Raw genomic sequence first — 19,910 nt, 5'->3', positions numbered from 1 at the left:
CCAAATGTTTGGGTAATCGCAACTAAAGGACAAAACCAGAAGCGAAGACGACAAGGACAATCACAAATGAAGGGAACAGACAGAAACGAAAGACAGTGACAACGGGGTAATCGCAAATGAAGGACAAACAGAAGAAGACGACAAGGACAATCACAAATGAAGGATAGACAGAAGAAGAAGATGACAAGGGTAATCGCAAATGAAGGACAGACAGAAGAAGACGACCCAAATACCGATCTTTCCTAGGTAGAACACATTTTGAGGCACTCTCAACGTACAGTGCACCGACTTACAAATGCAAACCGTCCGTCGGAAAGTCAATGCTAGCATTGGATTGTAGTCACGCGGTGTCGTTTACTACCACTCTTTCGATTTGGTAGATAATTACTACAGTTACTGTCCTCCTCACACTAACAACTTTTCCCACAATCGCCAGAACGACAAGTTTCTTCTTACTGTTGTGACTTCTAGTGTGTGACTACCAAATAAAAAAATAAGTGTCCGTTCAGTTGCAACAGCGTCATTTTCAGGGTTCTATCGAGGACCACGTATTTTACAAGGGAAAGTCACAAAGTGATAATACAGACTACAAAGAGATAAATTTATAACGACGACGTAATTACACATACAACGGTACAATGACGAACATCTACACAAAGGCTCGGCGAGGCTAATGTTACTCTCAATGTTGCTACTTACGTTTGCAGTATAAATGTGTTCTGCCTAGGAAAGATCGGTAGTGGAAGACGACCAGGGTAATCACAAATGAAGACAGACAGAAGAAGACGACAAGGGAAGTCACAAATGAAGGACAGACAGAAGAAGACAAAAGGGAATCACAAATGAAGGACAGGCGAAGAAAGACCGACAAGGGAAAGTTCACAAATGAAGGACAGACAGAAGAAGACACAAGGGAAATCCAATGAAGGACAGACAGAAGAAGACAACAAGGAAAATCACGAAAATGAAGGACAGACAGAAGAGACAACAAGGAAAATCACAAATCAGAAGGAAGTAAAATAAGAATAATGTGTAAAGGGTATCAAATACACCCACAACTACTGGGATTAATGGAAACTTCGGAATACAACACGTAAGTAAAAGTGTAATTGAATAAAATCACGATTAATGAGGAATTAGAACGAAATCCTGGACGTAAGGGGTGAAATAATAAATCACTTTTTTAATTAGTCACATTATTCCACCCACGAACGACCCTTATTCAGACTTTTGTGTAAACACTCAACATTGTCTTGGGAACTGTTTTGTAAATGAATACTTTACACTGGAGAGACCATCTCAAGTTGTAGAATAATTTTAAAGTTAGATCAATCAATTACCATTAATTACGATATAATCATAATACCTTTTTATGACATGTCCGTCTCCAAGATTAAAATTTGTGCGTCCGGGACACACGACACACACACACACACAACACACACACACACACACGCAGCACACACAACACGCACGCAACCAGCACGCACGCACGCACGCACCGGACGTAATGATTTATGGAACACCTTGGATTTTTTTAGACAAATGTGCAGTGCACAACCCCATGAGCGGTGGAATACCCCTCGTTAACCTCCAGGGTATTCCCCTTAGTAAATTAAAATCACCACTTCTGAACCCAATCCAAATCTAATCCCAATTCCAATCCTATTCAGGAGGTCCTGTACGTACCATTCAGTACATTACAGGGGACTTCACTACATATGCACCACACAACACCACACACGCACGCACGCACGCACGCGGCACGCACGCACGCACGCACGCACACACACCACACGACACACACACACAACCAAATCACCAATCCACTACGTTTAACCATTTTTTTTTCATAAACCACCGAAACAAGTAGGACTCCGTCACGAAAGGCGACACTAGGAACCTCCAGTTTGTAGGTGTTGTCGGTCATTACTCCAGCCACAGTTTCCAGTGCGTCTGTTATCTTCCCTTGTTTGTACGTACGGTGGAGACCTCCTAGTCCTACTTTTGACTATCACTCGCTTGTTAGCAGACTCCAGTCCTCTCGCGGAGCGGAGTGCGATGCAAAGTACCGACTGTCTACACAGTTAGCGTAAAGGTAAGCAACAAACTAGCTAACAAAAGACATAAACTGGGACTACCCCGATGTAACGTATCGTTTCTTTCCTGTCAAAGCGTGTACCGTTTTTCCACCGTTACCAAAATAAAGCAGTTATGAATGTGATTAACACGTACTGTTCTTTGGTATCTCACATTCGTTAAAGTTAAGACTTTAGGGTGCAGGATTTTTATCCTTAGTATGTTATATGAACACTGTAGCTTATGGTATTTTATGAGACAATGCAGGGTTTGATCCCCTTCTCCTTACGTTGTGTGTTGGTCATACATTAACCAATTAATATTCGCAATAAATATATTATCGGACCATTGTTTACGTCCGTATCGTCGGGTACCTTGTTTGGTTTTCCCGTGTCCAACTTTTTATTGGTTTTGTTTTCCTCCGAGATTCTTTCACTCAGATTGTGTAGGCTTTGATTTGATGAGTGTGTGATTATTTCTTCCTTTGGTTTTGGAAGTGACTTTTCACCATGTCTGATCCGTTTCCTCCGACATTCTTTGGTGTCGGATCTTTTGTCAGTTTGTCATGATTGATTAGATTCGTATAGATTAGTTTGATTGATTCGTTAGATGAGTGTTGTTTGACGATTAGTGTTATTGTGCGGTGTGTTAATGGGGGTCTTGTTCCTCGTTTATCGCTGTCCGCAGACTAGTGAGTTTGTCTGGAGGGTCTTACTACTAAACAGGGGGTTCAGAAACATCATTAGAGGTTCGTCACACCGGCCGACCGCGGCGCTAACCTCACCCGCAGCCCGGGACACACGAGGTTAGCGTTAGAAGTCCCCGCCTGGTCCTCTCCGTCGGTTACGGCCCTCCTTTGGCGTGGAAGAAGAACACAGACAGGAAGTAAACACTAACATGAACATGATATGGTCTATGGCAGAATTTAAAGACTTGTTAATGGAAAATAAACTGTGAACAGACTTGGACGGTTACAGAAAAGCTCGAAAAGTGCTGCCTTCATTTTAAGTTACGTTGCTGTCGCTGCAGTTTCAGCCGTTGGTATGCAGTAGAACAGACTATTTTTTCTTAACGAAAGCAATACGTAGAATAAAAAACACCCTGTAGCAAATGATCTCTTACTTGATACAGTCATATAACTAATATCTTATAATCCAGGTTGAGAAACACACACAACATTTGAACTGTTCGTCCCTTTGACGATACTTCATCAAGGTTAATGAAAATTGGGCCGGTAGAGTTTCTGCAATCCTGCTGACAAAAAGAAAATACGTTCCAATCAGAAGTTTTGCAAAACAAGTGTGAATGAAAGCACCTTTTGTTCTTTGTGTGCAGGATCAAAGCAGTCACTGCAACAGGGCTCTATACAAACCTCCAGGACTACAAAAGTGTTTACAGACACAAAACAGGGACGACCTTTGTGTTGCAGAGAGCTGAAGGCCGCTACAACCCCACAGCTCGGAAATACTCGGGAGGTTTTTTAACCTTCGCTGTGAATTTTGTGTCCTCTTTCCTCCCATAACTTTGACTGCCAGTTCGACCAAACTTTGAGGAGCGGATTTGAACAATGTTAGCTTGTTAGCTCGAAGTGCCGAGGGGGAAGATCAACATGACTCGTGAGGAGCAGGAAGAAGGACTGGGTCTTTAATTTGAAAGCTTGGATGCTGAGAGTTCTGACTAATACCAGCCAAACACATGATATTAAAAAAGACAATCGCATTTCAATTAAATCATTTGTTCGTTTGTCAGCAGATGCTCTTATCATCCGTACGCTCCGAAAGACGCCTAAAGTAGACCTCGTTCAGATAACTACGTGAGTCAAGAGAACATTTTGTTCATTTTTCAACAATTTGTCATTTTATTTTATTTAAGACAGTATGTCTACAACTTTTGCGATTGGGTTATTGACTTTGATACCCTTTTGCCAGAGTTGTAAAATACATTTAACACGAAAATAAAGGTGTCGGTCTTGAGTTGTTAAAATTGATTTGGGTCCTCTATCGTCCAATTATTTGTCTCCAGTTCTCAACACTTTGACCGCTCGCTGGCTAAACTTTGAGAAAGAAAGGTGAAAAGTGTACGCTAACCCTCACACTAACCCACTTTTTTTGTCTGTGACCACCAGTCAGAGCAAAGTTTGAGAAAGAAGGGGTGAACAACGTTTGCCTATAACCTCAGAGTGCTGAGAGGAAGATCAACATGACTGGTGAGTAGCAGGAAGCGGCTGCTGATTGCACAGGAAGAGGGACGGGGTCTTTAATTTGGAGGCCTCAGTGCTGTTCAAGCCTTCAGTCTCATGGGGAGTTAATCAGCACTCAGGCTAAAGATAGGAAGAGAGACATGGAGAGGATGAGGAGAGGACAAAGCAGAGGGAGGGCTCTGCTGGTTATTGTAATGCCTTTAATGGTGACATAAGAATCAATATGACCTGTTTCTGCTGTTCACTGGGAGGTGACTTGTATTCTATTGTCATGCTTTGTGCTTTTGTCTTCGTCCTTTTATTTCACTCAACCAAATTCCGAGTTGACCCTGTACAATAAAGCAGTTCAAGATTCAAAGACACAAATGTTTTATTGTAATATGTACAAAGCTACAGTGTTGAAATGGGAATGAAATTGTTCTGACCTGAGCTCCTCCAACAATGCAACATATAATAAAACATAAATATACAAAATACAAAATAAAAGTAGTGCAAAAAGTCAATATACATGTTAATAGAATATGGAATATGTACAAGAACAGAATATGAAATTAAATAATGTAAATAAAAACAAAATTAAATACGGTGTACCATACATTCTGTGAAGGCCGACACATACAAATAAAAGGTTAAGAGAAAAAAAAGAGACAGGGAAATAATACATACAAAAATAAGTAGTGCATTCTTTACTTTTTTAGTGCAAAGGCTAAAATCCCTGTGTTCCTTCCAGAGGGAGTTTCTTTCTGACACACTACCCCGTCTGATACGCCTCGATTCGATTATTTCCGGAACATAGTGACATCACTATGTGACTCTCGCTCTTCTACTGGCCAGCTAACCAATCAGAGCAGACTGGGCTCTGGTTTCAGNGCCGCTGGCCGGCTGCGGTCGAGGGCACAGACAGCCGCCATGGCTGCAGAGTTCAGTGGAGAGGTCGAAGGGAGAGGTACAGAGGAGAAGGCTCAGAGGAGAGTTCAGAGAGAGTATCAGAGGAGAGCTCGAGGGAGAGCTCCGAGGAGAGTTTCCAGGGAGAGCTCCAGGGGGAGAGCTCAGGGGAAAGTTCTGTGAAGGAGTTCAGGGGAGGAGGCTCAAGGAAAGTTCAGTGAAGAGCTCAAGGGAGGAGGGCTCAAGGGAGGAGCTCAAGGGGAGAGTTGCAGGGGTAGAGGTTTGAGTTGACGGAGAGTTGCAGAGGAGAGCCTCAAAGGAGAGTCGAGTGGAGGACTCAGTGGAGAGGTTGCAGAGGAGAACTCAAGGAGGAGTTACGAGTCGGAGAGCTCAAGCGAGAGCTCCAAGGGGAGAGTTCAGTGGAGAGCTCAAGGGAGAGTCAGGGGGAGAGTTAGTAGAGAGTTCAGAGTGAGAGGCCTCAAAAGGAGAGTTCAGTGGAGAGCTCAGGTGAGCGCTCTCCAGAGGAGCAGCTCAGAGGGAGGCGAGGTTCAGTGGAGAGCTCTCGGGGAGGAGTTGCAGGGAGAGCTCAGAGGAGGAGTTCAGGGGAGGAGTTGCAGTGGAGAGCTCAAGGGAGGAGTTGTCGGGAGAGTTTCAGTGAGAGTTCAGGAGGGAGGAGTTCGAGTGGGTGAGGTTCAAGAGGAGTTCAGGAGAGGCTGGCGGGAGGAGAGCTCGAAGGGAGCAGTTCGCCAGGGATGGGTTTAACAGGACCAGGCGAGACCTCCAAGGCGACCCCCGATTTGTGGGATACAAGGACACGGCAACCTTCCGGGGCTGCTGATGAGCAAGCGGCGCGCCGGCGCCACGGACCGGGTGTTGGGATACCAGGGACACGGCACCTCCGGGGTGGGCGCTGATGAGAAGACGGAAGACTGGGGGGCTGGCGTCGGCTGGAGAGCCAACAGGAGACAGGGAGCTGGCGTCGGCCGAAGAGTCAACAGGTGACGAGGAGCCGGAGTCGGGACCATGGCTGCTGGGCCCGGTACTTGAGCCGGAACCATGGCTGGAACTGGGGCCGGAACCATGGCTGTATGGGCCGGTTCTGGAGCAGGGACCATGACTGTGCGAACTGGAACTGAAGCCTGGATCATGGCTGTGTGGGCCGGTTCTTGAGCCGGAAACATGGCTGTGTGGGCCGGTTCTGGAGCAGGGACCATGGCTGCTGGGGCCGGAACTGGAGCCGGAACCATGGCTGCTGGGCAAGGAACCGGAACACGGAACCATGGCTTTGTGGGATGGTACTGGAGCACGGTACCATGGCTGTGTGGGCCGGCACTGGAGCACGGAACCGGATTACGAGCTGGCTTCCTGACCTTGCATTTCTTTGAGGTCTTTCGGAGGCTCCATGGACCCGGATTATCCCGGATAAATGGATGCAGTGCTTCCCTAAGCGTCAAATACCGCCGCCGATGGGAATACATTGCAATCAGTTGAAAGTTCTTTGCGTCCGTTTATGAAGCTGAAGGAGCCTCGGCGCGTCCCAACTGCACGACCACAGGACTCTGACCAAGCGTCGCTCCTGGGCGTTTAGGGAGTGAGAGTGTGTTGGTTTTGAAGCATCAAGGCACAACACCGGAGCCTCGCTACGGGGAAACTTTGGCGCTGTTCCGAGTTTGTTCTAATCTGTCAAAATGACGGACTGCTTTCAGATTTGTCCTTCATTGTTAAACAAAATCCGTCATAGACGGAAAACATTCAGTTAACGCGACCTCTGATAGACACACCAGCAAGTTCACCTGACAGTTCAAATTGTCTTAAACAGCTGCCCAGGATTGCATGCATAAAACAAATTGTATAAATGTATACATACATGTTGGATAGATCCATAATCATAACACATTGACACATTATTGCACACAGTGTAATTCCTGTCCAAGCATCCTGAATGAATGTTGTAACTGTGTCACAGCGTATATGAAAATGTAATGCATGGTAAAAATGCACCAGATACAAAAAAAGATATATGCAAAGCTCCACGGGGCACTTCAAAGACATACACGTGTCTCTCAAGTCAAAAGACCTTGAAGTGCCTAGAGCTTAATAAGAAAACCTTGAATTTGACATAACTAGAGCATCAGGCATCTCCAACAACACAAAAAGGGATATAAGGGATGAATAAAAACCTATAAATATTATATTACATAAGTGAAGACAATGTAATGATGGTATATCCAGCAGATTAGTAAGAAAGGAAGATACATGTTACCCAGTGGTGCATAAATGTGTTAATGGGAGCCTTTTTTAGACTATATTATTTCCTATTTTACATAATTCTCATCTCCTAGTATTCATCATCTGGATGTGCATGCATTTGTAAACCTCTTTCTTGAAAGGAACAGTGATCACCTTGATTTGATAAAGGGATGTTTTGTATTTCAATATTTTAATTATGTTATAGAATAAATAGGTGAAATTATTCAAAATGAATTATATCCTTTTTTATCCCAGCATGCTGTATAGAGAATGGGGTTCACTTGATGGTGGATGCAGAGCAGACGTACCTGCAGCCGGCTATCAGCAGACTGACATTAGAGATGCAGAGGATCTACAACAAAGAGAAGCCTGTCATCTTCAACACCTACCAATGTTAATGATGTCGCTGCACACACAAAAGGCTGACTCAACAGTTATAATTCTTGTAGAAGGAGAGCACGCTGTGACAAATCGTGTTACTCCTGATGTCAACATGTAAAGAGATTAGGATGAGTCAGCTGAGGATAGAACAGAGACATTGCCAAGAAGGGGATAATGTTGAAGGGAAATGTGGTGATTCATTTTTTATTTCTTGAATACACCATTTCAAATGAAAAAAAAATGCGTAAGTAATAGTTTACATTCATATGATTATCATCCTTTTTTTACGTGATTATTATAAGCTTACCACATCATCACATACGACTTTAAAATAAATATAACACATTTTGCCTGTTGGATAAAATAAAGACCATAGATTATTGAGGGTCCCATTTTGTCACAATGGGTTGCTGTGCGTATACTACACCACTGCTTTGTTGCTGAACTTGCGAAAATTAGGATAAGGCATTCTGGTTCTCACAATTGGTTGGTTCATTTTACGAGTTATTGACATGGAGCCATAAAAATAAGTGAGTATAACCCTGTTTGAGTAGCAGTCGTGTTGTGTGATTGGTAATGCTATGGGGGCCTGGGCTAGGTCAGGTAGAACAGGTAGACCCATAAATCATGTATTTGGCTGCAAAACATCATAAAGCTCTGAAAAAAGTTACATTGACAGCAACGATTGCACTGCTTTCACAATTTTGTATCTAAACTTGGAACTTGATTTATATCCGTCTTTGTTATGAAGTGAATCATTGTCCTCTTTTGCTCTGCAGGAGGCTTATGAAAACATAACCATGGACGTAGAATAGTCTCGACGTGAGGGCTGGCATTTTGCCGCCAAGCTGGTGCGCGGGGCTTATATGTATCAGGAACGAGAGCGGGCTAGAGACCTCGATTATGAAGACCCCATTAACCCTGATTATGAGTCTACCAAATAATGTACCACAGGCAAAAATTCAGTTTCTTTGTTTTTGAATTGTTGGTAGCTGCCCATATCTGCATCCGCAAAGTATGATTGTTTTTTGTCTAACTACAGCAGGCACATCAGAATTTAGATGTTTTGTATAATGAAGAATTATTTTTGATATCTTGTAATTCTGCAATTTCTAGTTGTTTGCTTTTTTGTTATTGTGCTGCTGCTGTCTGTGCCAGCACATAGTAAAACATTTGATTTTGAATCCCCAAATGTTTTTGAATCTTTGTTAATTAAATGTTAAATAACATAAATACATGATCTGCTTTAGCCAGGCTAATTCCTGAATTTTAAAGCCGCTGCCTGCTGCTACATCCCTTACCATTGGAAAGCACACAGTTCCTAGGTGAGGTGTCCTAGAAAAACTTTTTTATTTTATTTTGCCAAACCAATTTTCCCATGTGGTTCACAGATTTAAGCCGTCCACTTTCTAGGCACAAATCCACTTCCATGGACAGCTCAGGGAAGTGGTCCTTTAATTTAAATTCAAGGGGAGTTTCTGAGTTTAACATCTTGTGTCAGCACGCATCCACCCTGTTGAGTTGTCCAAGTGCAAGTTACTGAATACCACCCAGCTCCAGGGTGCAGGGTTGTAACCATTTTCTGACAGTCCTAAATGAGAGCAAGTTCAAAGAAATCGTCTTGTGCAGATCAATATGTTTTTCACAAAAGCAGCAAAGGCCACCCTCAAGCATTCAATTTAATTTGGAGGTAAACATCAACATGTGAGAGGTACACGTTTAGATGATTTGCTACAGCACAGTATGAGGTGGGATTACAATTATGCAGATGATGGTAAAGCACATGCATATTCAAACAGCTACACACTTAGTAAAGCACAAGTGCTCTTTGAACGGATTGGTTCAGATTTTTGGTAATTATATTCAGATATAAGAGGTGAGTTATGAAACAATGTCAGCCACAGAATGCAAACAATATTCAAAATCATATATATATATATATATATATATATATATATATGTATCATCTTGAATAATAGTTTGTAGTTCTTTCAATTGTTTACACAAGCAGCGAATCTTTTGAGTTTCAGTAGTAATCTTGAAATTGTAACTATCATTCTTGTTTTATTCATGCCTTTTTTGTTCAGTTCAATTTGTTCACAAAACAAATCATTATTATTATTTTTTTATTCAACTCGCAATTTGTTTCATTGTAGCACTCTAACAAAAGCAGCAGAAGGGCAACAATAAGAACACTAATAACTGTTTATTTATCGCATTTTTATTATTATTATTGTTGTGTGTGAAGCTGACCGTTGAGCTGCCCGACCAAGCAAAGAGGCAGAGGCAGAACGTCCAAATACAACCCGGTGTGGGCATTTATTATTAATGGATACATGATTTACAGCCTCAATATTGCTGTCCACATTAACACAGTCAGCAGCCACAAGGATCTCACACACACTACCTGTCCACTGACAGGGAAAACAGAGCCTAAATACACACACACTAATCAGGCCAACAAGACACAGGTGGGGCGGGGGGAGGAGACAACACAGGGCACCAGGTGAACACAATCACCATGCCACAGACAAAACGGGAGGGGGAACACTTTCAAACTAAACCACATGTGCAATATTACAAGGCCCGAAGCCGTCAGTCCACAGTGACAAAGTTACCTTCGTCACATTGTGATATTCAAAAAAGCAATTGCATATCATTAACTTTTCTCATATTGTGCAGCATTTTAGTTTTTGTAGAAAACATGTTCTTACAAACAAAAGTAGTAATATAAATATAAATATATAAAGAAGATAAATGATCTTTCATGTGTTCATTTTTATTTGTCCAGGTGCCTGGACTGCGTGCTGGTGGTAGATTGCACTCAACAAAAATGCCAACGTTATGGTGGCTTCCCATAATGAGGACACGGTAAAACACACCTTGAGGAGGTACGGCTGAACAATCCACTTCAAAAAATTTTTTATACACAGCGTTGCATGTGAACGAAGAAGTTATTTTTAAGTCTCTGTGTCTCTGCCTCATTCAGAATGAATGAGCTGGGTCTCACACCGACAGAGAACAAGGTGTACTTCGGTCAACTCCTGGGCATGCGATCAGATCAGAGAAATACATGCACGAATACTCTCTCTCTCACAAAGCCAACAGGCCCTGTATTCCCTGCTCTACTTAAAGCTCTTTCACACCTAGGGTTGCAAAGGGGCGGAACATTTCCGGTAAATTTCCGGAAAGATTCCATGGTAAATTAAGCTGTGGAATTTTGGAAATATTCAGTGCAAAATTAAGCAAAAAACATGACATTTCAACAGATTTATTTTTATTTTAATAGAACAGAAAAAGTTTTAATTATTTTATTGAACAATTATTTATTTAATTGAAGAACGAAAACAAGGAATGTTGAGTTAAACATTACTCATCTGTGCATGTGATGGAGGAATGCACAGTGCCTGTAGGGTGTGTGGTCTCAATAGCTATGCAGTAAGCAGTGTGCTANGGGGGGGGAGCGAGAGAGTCTAAGGGGGCCGTAGTGGGGAGAGGGGGGGAGGCTGAGGATTGGAGGTAAGTGTAGAGTGCGGAAGGGGCGCGAGTCAAATCGGAGGTGAAATTCTGTCAGGAGACGAGAAACTATGAAGGCGTCACCTTCGACCTCCCGTAAAATCCCTTGCTGTACAACGACGAACAACGTAAATGTAAATAAAGTCATTCAACCGAATAAAATGTGTACTTCTTAAATTTACAGTCACAGATTCGTTTAGGTAAAAGAAAAGGAAAAAAAACTAACCAAATCATGACAGCAAGACTGAAGCAATATGTCCTTTAGTCATCTTAGTCCTTAGTTCATTTGACGTTAACATTGTTTTCTTATTAATTAAATGTAAATATATCACCATATTCATCCCAATCCTAATAAAATTAGAAGAATACTGACCTCGGTTACGTTTACATATTTCCCTGAGTCCGAATATATTGATGAAATAATTCCATTTTCCTCTCGACCAACCAAGGTACTAAATTACTGTAACTTTTATAAGCTTGTGAAGACCAAGCCAATGTAATTTGTTGAACTTTATGAAGTCAATTATCCAATGTTTCCAACATAAAGTTACACTGACCTCATCAAAATTGTCAGGGAAAAACAAATAAGTAGTTTTTATGCCAGTTTCCTCAAGCTTGATGCAAGCGCTGCCTGAGAGAGAGAGGGGAAAAGAGATATATAGAGCGAAAAGGAGAAGCATGTATTCACAGTGGTCACAAAAGCCTCAAGATGTCGCTGAGGTTCGTGTGCGTTTACTTCTCATCGTGACTCTCTCAGAACCTCGAAGAAATCTCGACCAACAATCAGCTGGTAGAAAACAGAAGCGGATGCAATGAATTAAGTAGACGTAGATAACATCATTTAAATACCATGCTGTCTTGAAAGCCTTTGTTCATATTATAGTATTTGGACAACGCTAAGGTCTTGTTGCTGGTTGCTATTTTCATGTTAACATTTTATTCACAAAAGGTGATAATGCACTATACGCAGTTTTCAGGGGACAAAAATCGTTTTTAACTACGATATCCATAAGATGCTAGAAGTACGTTTCTATGGGACAAGTATTGACTGAAGTGTTTTCGTTTTTTGCTGATGTTATAGCTTATACCATTGAATCATTAAGTCAATTAGGGTTAGGGTTAGATGTAATTTTGAATGGAAATCACCCACTAAGATATGCTTGGAGACTAAGTGGCCTAGGAACTTGGTACATTATATAAACGGCCACTATCGTAGATAGAGTGAAATATAACATTTCTGATTCCAACCATTTTTTGGTGGATTTAGCTGGTCTTCTTTACTGTATGACAATTATCTCAGTGATTTTGGTATTCTGAGGCCTTACAGCTCACAGTAAAGACATCACTTAAGATTAACACTATTCACCATTTTTCTTTGCTGCTAAGATGTGTACAGAGCACCCTTCCCCGACAACGCAGTGAAGCAGAAGAGGACTGATGTTTGATTTCATTTCAGTCAACCATTTCACTATCACTCTTGGTTCAGGAGCATTACATTACTCACACATGTGCTCAGCATTTTAACAAAAAAATATGCTGCTAACTGACTAAGCTCTTTTTAGTGACTGCAAAGGAAGAAGACTGTGTACAGAGAGCTGGGATTGGTCAGTGTAAAGTCTGCCATATTTGTTGGCCAAGGTATGGCGAGAATTCTATCTTAACACAGATAGTAATAATACGTTTTTTAGGTAAATGAAGCAGATTTAAGGCAACTGTCTTCAGAAGACTATTTCTCCAGAAGCGTTTTATGTTTTTTTCTCGAGGAAGCAGTCACTAATCACCAATGTTTACAGTAAACATTGTCTTCCTGCAACATTGACAGCTCAGGAAAAACATCCAGTAATAGACAGGGAGGAGAAAAATAGTTGGAAATGCAAATAAGCTGCTCATTATGCAGTAAAACTTCTAAGTGTTTTGAATGAAGCCTTTTCTTAAAAAAAAACATTAAATTCCTCGATTCTTGGGTACATTAATGCTTTGAAAAATCTAGTTTACACTCCAGGCATTGGCTCAGAAACCATCTCCACCAGCCGACTGTGGTCAAGACTTCCTGCAGGGTTTTGAGTTTGAGTCACGACAGAAGCAGACACACTGAACAGCAACATCTGCTGGAGGCCGTTGCGGTAATAAAATTCACATGAGGAGCATTACGTGTGGATGGAAGTGAGTCGGAGTGACACACACCTCTGCTCAGTCCGTCCGGCCCTCTGAGGATTCGGCACTCCTCGATCTGTCCGAATGCAGAGAACATGACCCGGATGTCGTTCTCGTTGCACTTCTTTGACACCATGCCAATGAACAACTTCCTGTCTTCCACAGCTGCAGAGCCAAGAAGGAGAAAAATATAGAGTGTTAATATAAGGCTTGATAGCACAGTTATAGCTTTATTTGCAGTGTTGGCTGTATATCAGAGCATTGGTTGTATTTCCTTTGGGCAACATTTTCTCTAAATCTCTGCACATTTAAAGGAATGGGCAGACATGGTGTCATTTGTTTGAATGTGGTGGTTTTGTAGAGAGTTAGATGAGAAGATCAAAAAAACATTTAGATTAAAACACTGAACAAACAAACTAGATAAAACATGCATAATTAATTAGCTTAAACCTCATTGGTTGGTGGATTTTGTTACTTTAATATAGAGCTAGCTGTTTCCCTTTTTCCCCAGTTTTTGTGCTAAGCTAACCAGCTGCTGGCAAACACTTCATATATACCATACAAACATGAGAGGTATGAATAATCCTCTCTAACTCTGGGCAAGAAAGCCAAAACATTTCCTATGATTTGTAGCTATTTATTGAACTGTAAACGGCATGGATGTGGAATGTTTCTGAGGTTGTGTGTGTATGAATGCATAAACGTGAGAATGCATGTGGAAATGTGCACTTGTAGTATTGTTTCCCATTGCAATGGTACGCACTACGCATTGCTTCTTGAACATTGGTGGTGTTTACACCGGGGACGCTTGAGACCCACCATTTTTTATATGGCATATTACTTTTTCAATGTCTAATTTAAAAAAAATCTCCTGAAAAGAAAGCTTTAATCAAGAAAGTAACTAACAATTAAAAAAGATTTGCTCAAATAAGGGAACATGTTCAAATAGAACAAATTAGCTATGAGCATAACCTAAACAAACCCTAGCTTACTAGTTATGAAATAAACAAAAACGTTCATGTACGGATCAGTGGCGTCAAAAATGTGCAACATAGTTTTCCCAATCTCAGTAACTATCGACTTCGAACGTGAACCTGATCTCCCCCCATTGCATTCCCAGAAATACTATTTGTTAAGAACCATTTAAATATCTTCTGAACCGGTTGTTCTTGAACATACAACAATAGGAGAATAAACTCAAACATAGGACAGGAGAAAGGAACGCCTGGTGGGAATAAAGACAAAGAACAAGTGTAATCCAGAGCAGAAGAAAAAGATAAAAAAAGTATGGAAAATGCAATGAGACAGAACAAAACGCCAATCAAAAGAAACAGTCAAAGAAAGAGAGGAAGAAAGGGAAACAGGACAGTGGGAGAGAGATGAAGACAGACAGAGTTCATGCATTTCATCATGCCATCTGCCAGGCTCTGATCAATGTCTCATTATCACTTCAACAGCGACGGCGTGCTGAGACTCTCCAGCTTGTCCTCTCTCACCCTCTTCCTCCCACCACCTCTCCCCCCTTTTCCTCCACCCTTCTCCCTCATGGATTCCTCCTCCCTTCCTCCCTCGCTGACACAATCCCTCCTCCTCCGGTGCAACATCCAGGAATGTGATCCGGCGGCAGGTAGCGGTGAGAAACGTTGTGTACGTGAGAGAGGTTAAGTGTGAATTAGGCTGAGAGTGAAATACTCAACACTCCAAGAAACAATATGTGTGTACGTGTTCCCACCACATTCAATGTAATGCTAATCCAATTCATTTTTAATGAGGAAACTGTCAGCTCTTACCGCAAGGCGAAAGAGATAAGCGGTCTGTTGCACTCTGGGAAATCAATAGCGCACTTGTTTATTTTGCTGTTTGAATTGTTTGTGTGTTTAAAAAGCAAACCGGCGGGATACGCTGCCAAGATAAGTGTTGTTTCAAAGAGCTTTAAGTCCTTTGTACACAGCGTGTGTGTGTGTGTGTGTGTGTGTGTGTGTGTGTGTGTGTGTGTGTGTGTGTGTGTGTGTGTGTGTGTGTGTGTGTGTGTGAACATCACTCCAGAGGAAGATTACCACAAGTCTAACAGCAATGTAATTAATTTACTCTGTGTCGATAGAAAAGAAAAGAGAGGCGATATGGTTACAATTGACTGTTTCTGTTTTTCCGGGGGGGTGATAAGACTTATAAATCCAGCTCTGAGATGAACTGGAGTCAGCTTTGCATTCTGGGGGATATTGAAGCAGAACCGGCTTCACGCTGAGTTTTAACACTTTAAAAGAAGCCAAAAGAAAATAATTACACAAGTTTAGCGAATGGAAAATTCACTGCACAGGATTTAGCAATAATGTTATCTCTTTGTTATAATCAGTGATGGTTTGTATACAAATACATACTCAAGCTGTGTACTTTAACTGCATTTTTTCTCTCACATTTAACTACTTTATACTTCTATTCCACACCATTTTAGAAGCCAACTTTGTACTTTTTATTCTGCAACATTTATCTGACAGCTTTCAGGTTTCACATTATTAGCTAATGCCAATCATTTAGTACTGTTACTTAAGTACAATAATTATTATTTGTAAAATAGTATTTTTACAATTAAATATTGCTACTTTTACTGAAGTAATAGGTCTTAGTAATTCTTCCACCACTTGGAATAATGTCTCTTCTCCTCCTCCTCCACTGACTAGACTAATAAAGCTACAAGGATCCATTTGTCACTGTTACACTGAATTTACTGAAGGTCATTACCATTAAGTGGATGGATATGTTACGTATGGTCTGCTTTATATTTCACTATTAAGCAGCTTTATTAAGTTCCACCATCATTACCCTGACGGTTATGTCTTATAAAGTCGTATTTCCACATACAGTGCTACAGTAGAGCGGATGATGGCTTTCATAAAGATTACTCCCCTGACTTTTTATTGTATTCCCCGCAGAGGAAAGCAGTTGTGAGTATCTGAGTATTCAGATCCTTCACTTCAGTAAAAGTACTGATAATACACTTTAAAGATGCTTATCTTCTAAGGTACTGCATTGACAATGGTTATTAAGTAAGTATTTCAGAGTGGTCAGGATACAGTAATAGGAGTAACAGTCAATTCAAAATATATATTGAAATATTTTTTAAATATTTTAAAGGGAAAGCAGCAAATCTTCACATTTTAGAAGCTTAAACTGTGAAATGTTTAAATGTTAAAATTGCTGCCAGTTCATAATCTGTTAACCAACTATGTAATATAATGTTGTATGGGTTATTCTATACCAAAGAGCCACATTCTCCGTTGTGTTGTGTGTAAAAATCTGAATTTATAAGGTAACTTAATCTGTAAATTAAATGTATTGAGATAAAAACTTAAAATATTTCCCTTTGAATTGTACTGGAGTAGAGGTATGAGGTGACACATAAAGAAATGTGTTGGATAATGTACCTCAATTTGTACTTTAATATAGCACTTGAGTAAATGTACTTTTCCAATGGTGGAGAGCGATGGAGCAGGCAATGCTTTTATGTTACCTATTTTTAAAACCGGCACTGGATTTTAATGGTCACTTCATCCAATCATGCTTGTATCCATTTTCATATTCTGCTCAATTACACGTGTTTAAGGGTCACTTCACCCAAATTGCAAAAACTCACATCTTCCTACGTAGCCATGCAAATAATTTCAATTTTATTTGCCAAATTGTTCCCACATCTGCTGTCGAGATTTCTTGCGCTACATGTATGTCACCCTGAATAATCCACTGAAAACAATTTGAAATGGGAAATCTTTTTCCACCTGAGGTAAATAACCGCTGTTAGTTCTTTGGATTGTTAACGGGAATTTGGCTCATGTTGCTGTTATGCTTTTCAAAAGCTTTATGTTATATTGTGTGGGCATAGCAAACAAAATTCAATTTATCTCGAGAACATTTGTGTGCAAAAAGCTCCGCAGCAAACATCTTCAAATACCATTTCATGAATGATTTACCAAGCGGTTAAGAGGTCAAAGAGACCCCGAACATTAAGGTTTATTCAGATTTTTTTAAGCAACTGCTGAAAGAGATTTAAAATCTCTTTAGCAGTTGTGGACGACAAACTTATATCCTTTACCTAAGTAAAATCAGAACTACATTTGTCTTAAAATAGTCCAATACAAGTAACATTTCAGAATTCAAAAAGTTACTTAAGTAGAAGTACAGAAGTATCTTCAGCCAATTGTACTTAAAGTATCAAGGGAAAGTACTTAATTTCAAAATATTGTCTTTTCACAGTATTACAGTATATTATTACAGGATCCTGATTCATTACAAACAAATACATATAAGAGTATTTTATTCTTGAAGTTTGTCCATGTTGAGTTTTTATACATTTTTTTGAAATACAATATTGGGTCATATCATATAAACATATTACGTTTTGTATATGTAAAAAGTAGCTAGCGACTATGAGTGTTAACAAATGGTTACAGTGGGAAATGGATGAGTAGAGTAATTACAGTAAGTATGTCTAAAAAGTATTTCATTATTATTAACTAAAAGTACTTTGTTACTTTCCACCACTGCTTAAATATGTTATTGTCCAGAGGCCTGTCGTTTCAAAATCCCTCCATAAAACATAAAACTAGAAAACAATCCTAACCAGAAAATAATATATACCAGGTTAATCAACCCTCAAAGCCTTAAAATAGAAACCAAATAAAATGTCTCTAGGAAAAAAGATGTCAACCATATTCAGCTCTCCAACTAAACTAAAATCTTTAATTACATCGCCTTTTAGTTTCCAAATATACCTTGACTAAATATCACAAAGCATAATGAACCTGACAATCACAATCAGTACAATTCCTTCATGCTTCCAATTAAAAACAGATTGGAATAATAGAGCAGGAGAGAGTTGATTAAGTCACGTTTTAATGCTTTTTTTAAAGTCATTATTTGGTAAAGGAAAAGTAGGTGAAAATATCTTTATGATTCACGGTGGCGCTGCAGAGAGGTCCAGGTATTCTACAGACTTAATAAAACGTCTTTGCTTGGCAGTCTTAAATAATCTTAAATCTCACCATGATTATTTTAATATATTTTCCCCTGAAATGTGAAAAACTTTAAAGAAATGATCAATCCCTTCATTATCGCAAATCCAATCCCAATTGCATTATCAGTGAAAACATTTTAAATGTGTTCGTTTTTTATAAATGCAGCATGCAGCCCTGTTGCTGTGTAACCAAGGGTTACAGATATATGTGTTATTGTCTGTAGGAAAAACCTTGTTGTTGTTTTGAAAAGTTTGTCATTTCTCCATCTATAACAATGCAGGTGAGACCGCTTTGGTTCCCTGTGGTTCTCCTGAGACGCTGTGATTGAAAGGTCATGCCGACTTCAAGGCAATCAAATGAAATTAAAATCTCTCCTGAAATGATGCCCTGCTCAGTGCTCACATATTTCATCTCGCTTTTACACAGAAGCAAGATGCTATCATTCAAGTACTCCAAAAGAAATCAAAGTCCCAGCGCACCCCAGGAGGGAAGCACTGCTGAGCATCTTCAGTTTCCTTGGGGTAACATATGAGTATAATGTTTGCTAAAACAAAATAAAACCACTAAAGTATTTTAAACTGTTTTAAAGGATTCACGCAATAAGTAAGAAACAATATGTTTGGTTTATCCACTTACACCTCTTTGCTATACACTGACATATTTGTGATATGTCAAAAACCAACATTTGGTCAAATCTGGAAGAATATAGATTTCTCTCAAAATGTGATTGACAATGCAATTTTGTTGAATGGGAATATACTTTTTAGGAGACCAGCACAGGTGGAAGAAGGACTCATACAGTATCTTTTAATTAAAAAAAGCAATACTAAATTGTACAAATACCCTCTTACAAGTCAAAATCCTGCACCTTACTTAAGTAAAAGTACAAAATAATTGGTATTAAATTGAAATATTTAAAGTGAAAGTACCTCTAAATGTTACTAAAGTACAGCACTTGAGTAAAAGTACTTGATTACATTCCCCCACTAGAGACAATGTGTGTACGGTCAAACAGCCTCTTTAGATTGAAATGGAATGAAGTCTCGGTTATAGGAAATCTCTGGAGAACTAGATCTGCAATATGTAGTTTGGAAATGGGGTTATCTGAGGGTGTGTGACAGCGCTTGTGTGGAATATATGCATACAATTGCATGTGTGTGTGTGTGTGTGTGTGTGTGTGTGTGTGTGTGTGTGTGTGTGTGTGTGTGTGTGTGTGTGTGTGCGTGTGTGTGTTCAGCATGTTTTAGGAGCGATCTGCCTTCAGGGGAGGGAGGCCGGTTCACCATGAGGCCAATCTGACACGCTCCCTCCTGTATTTCCCCCTTTTCCTCTTTCTCTCCTATCTCTTCTTCCCCCTACCGACTATAGATATTGAATATAAGAATTATACTCACTACTTAATAATTGCACGAACATTCTCCAAGTCTCGCTCCAAC

General features: G+C 40.2%; 1 protein-coding gene across 1 annotated transcript in view; it reads right to left on the bottom strand.

The window, feature by feature from the left end:
- Positions 1 to 19,910, bottom strand: part of LOC104966523 (cugbp, Elav-like family member 2) — a 334,875-nt gene that overhangs the window by 252,554 nt on the left and 62,411 nt on the right. Inside the window, exon 5 of the mRNA XM_010795708.1 lies at positions 13,496 to 13,630. Within this exon, the coding sequence (XP_010794010.1) occupies positions 13,496 to 13,630 (135 nt within the window). The remainder of the gene's footprint in view (positions 1 to 13,495; positions 13,631 to 19,910) is intronic.

Source organism: Notothenia coriiceps, unplaced genomic scaffold (genome assembly GCF_000735185.1).
Source record: "Notothenia coriiceps isolate Sejong01 unplaced genomic scaffold, NC01 NC01_scaffold00037246, whole genome shotgun sequence".
Classification (NCBI taxonomy): domain Eukaryota; kingdom Metazoa; phylum Chordata; class Actinopteri; order Perciformes; family Nototheniidae; genus Notothenia; species Notothenia coriiceps.
The sequence above is the reverse complement of the archived record's forward strand: the minus strand, read 5'-3'. Positions and strand labels throughout refer to the sequence as shown.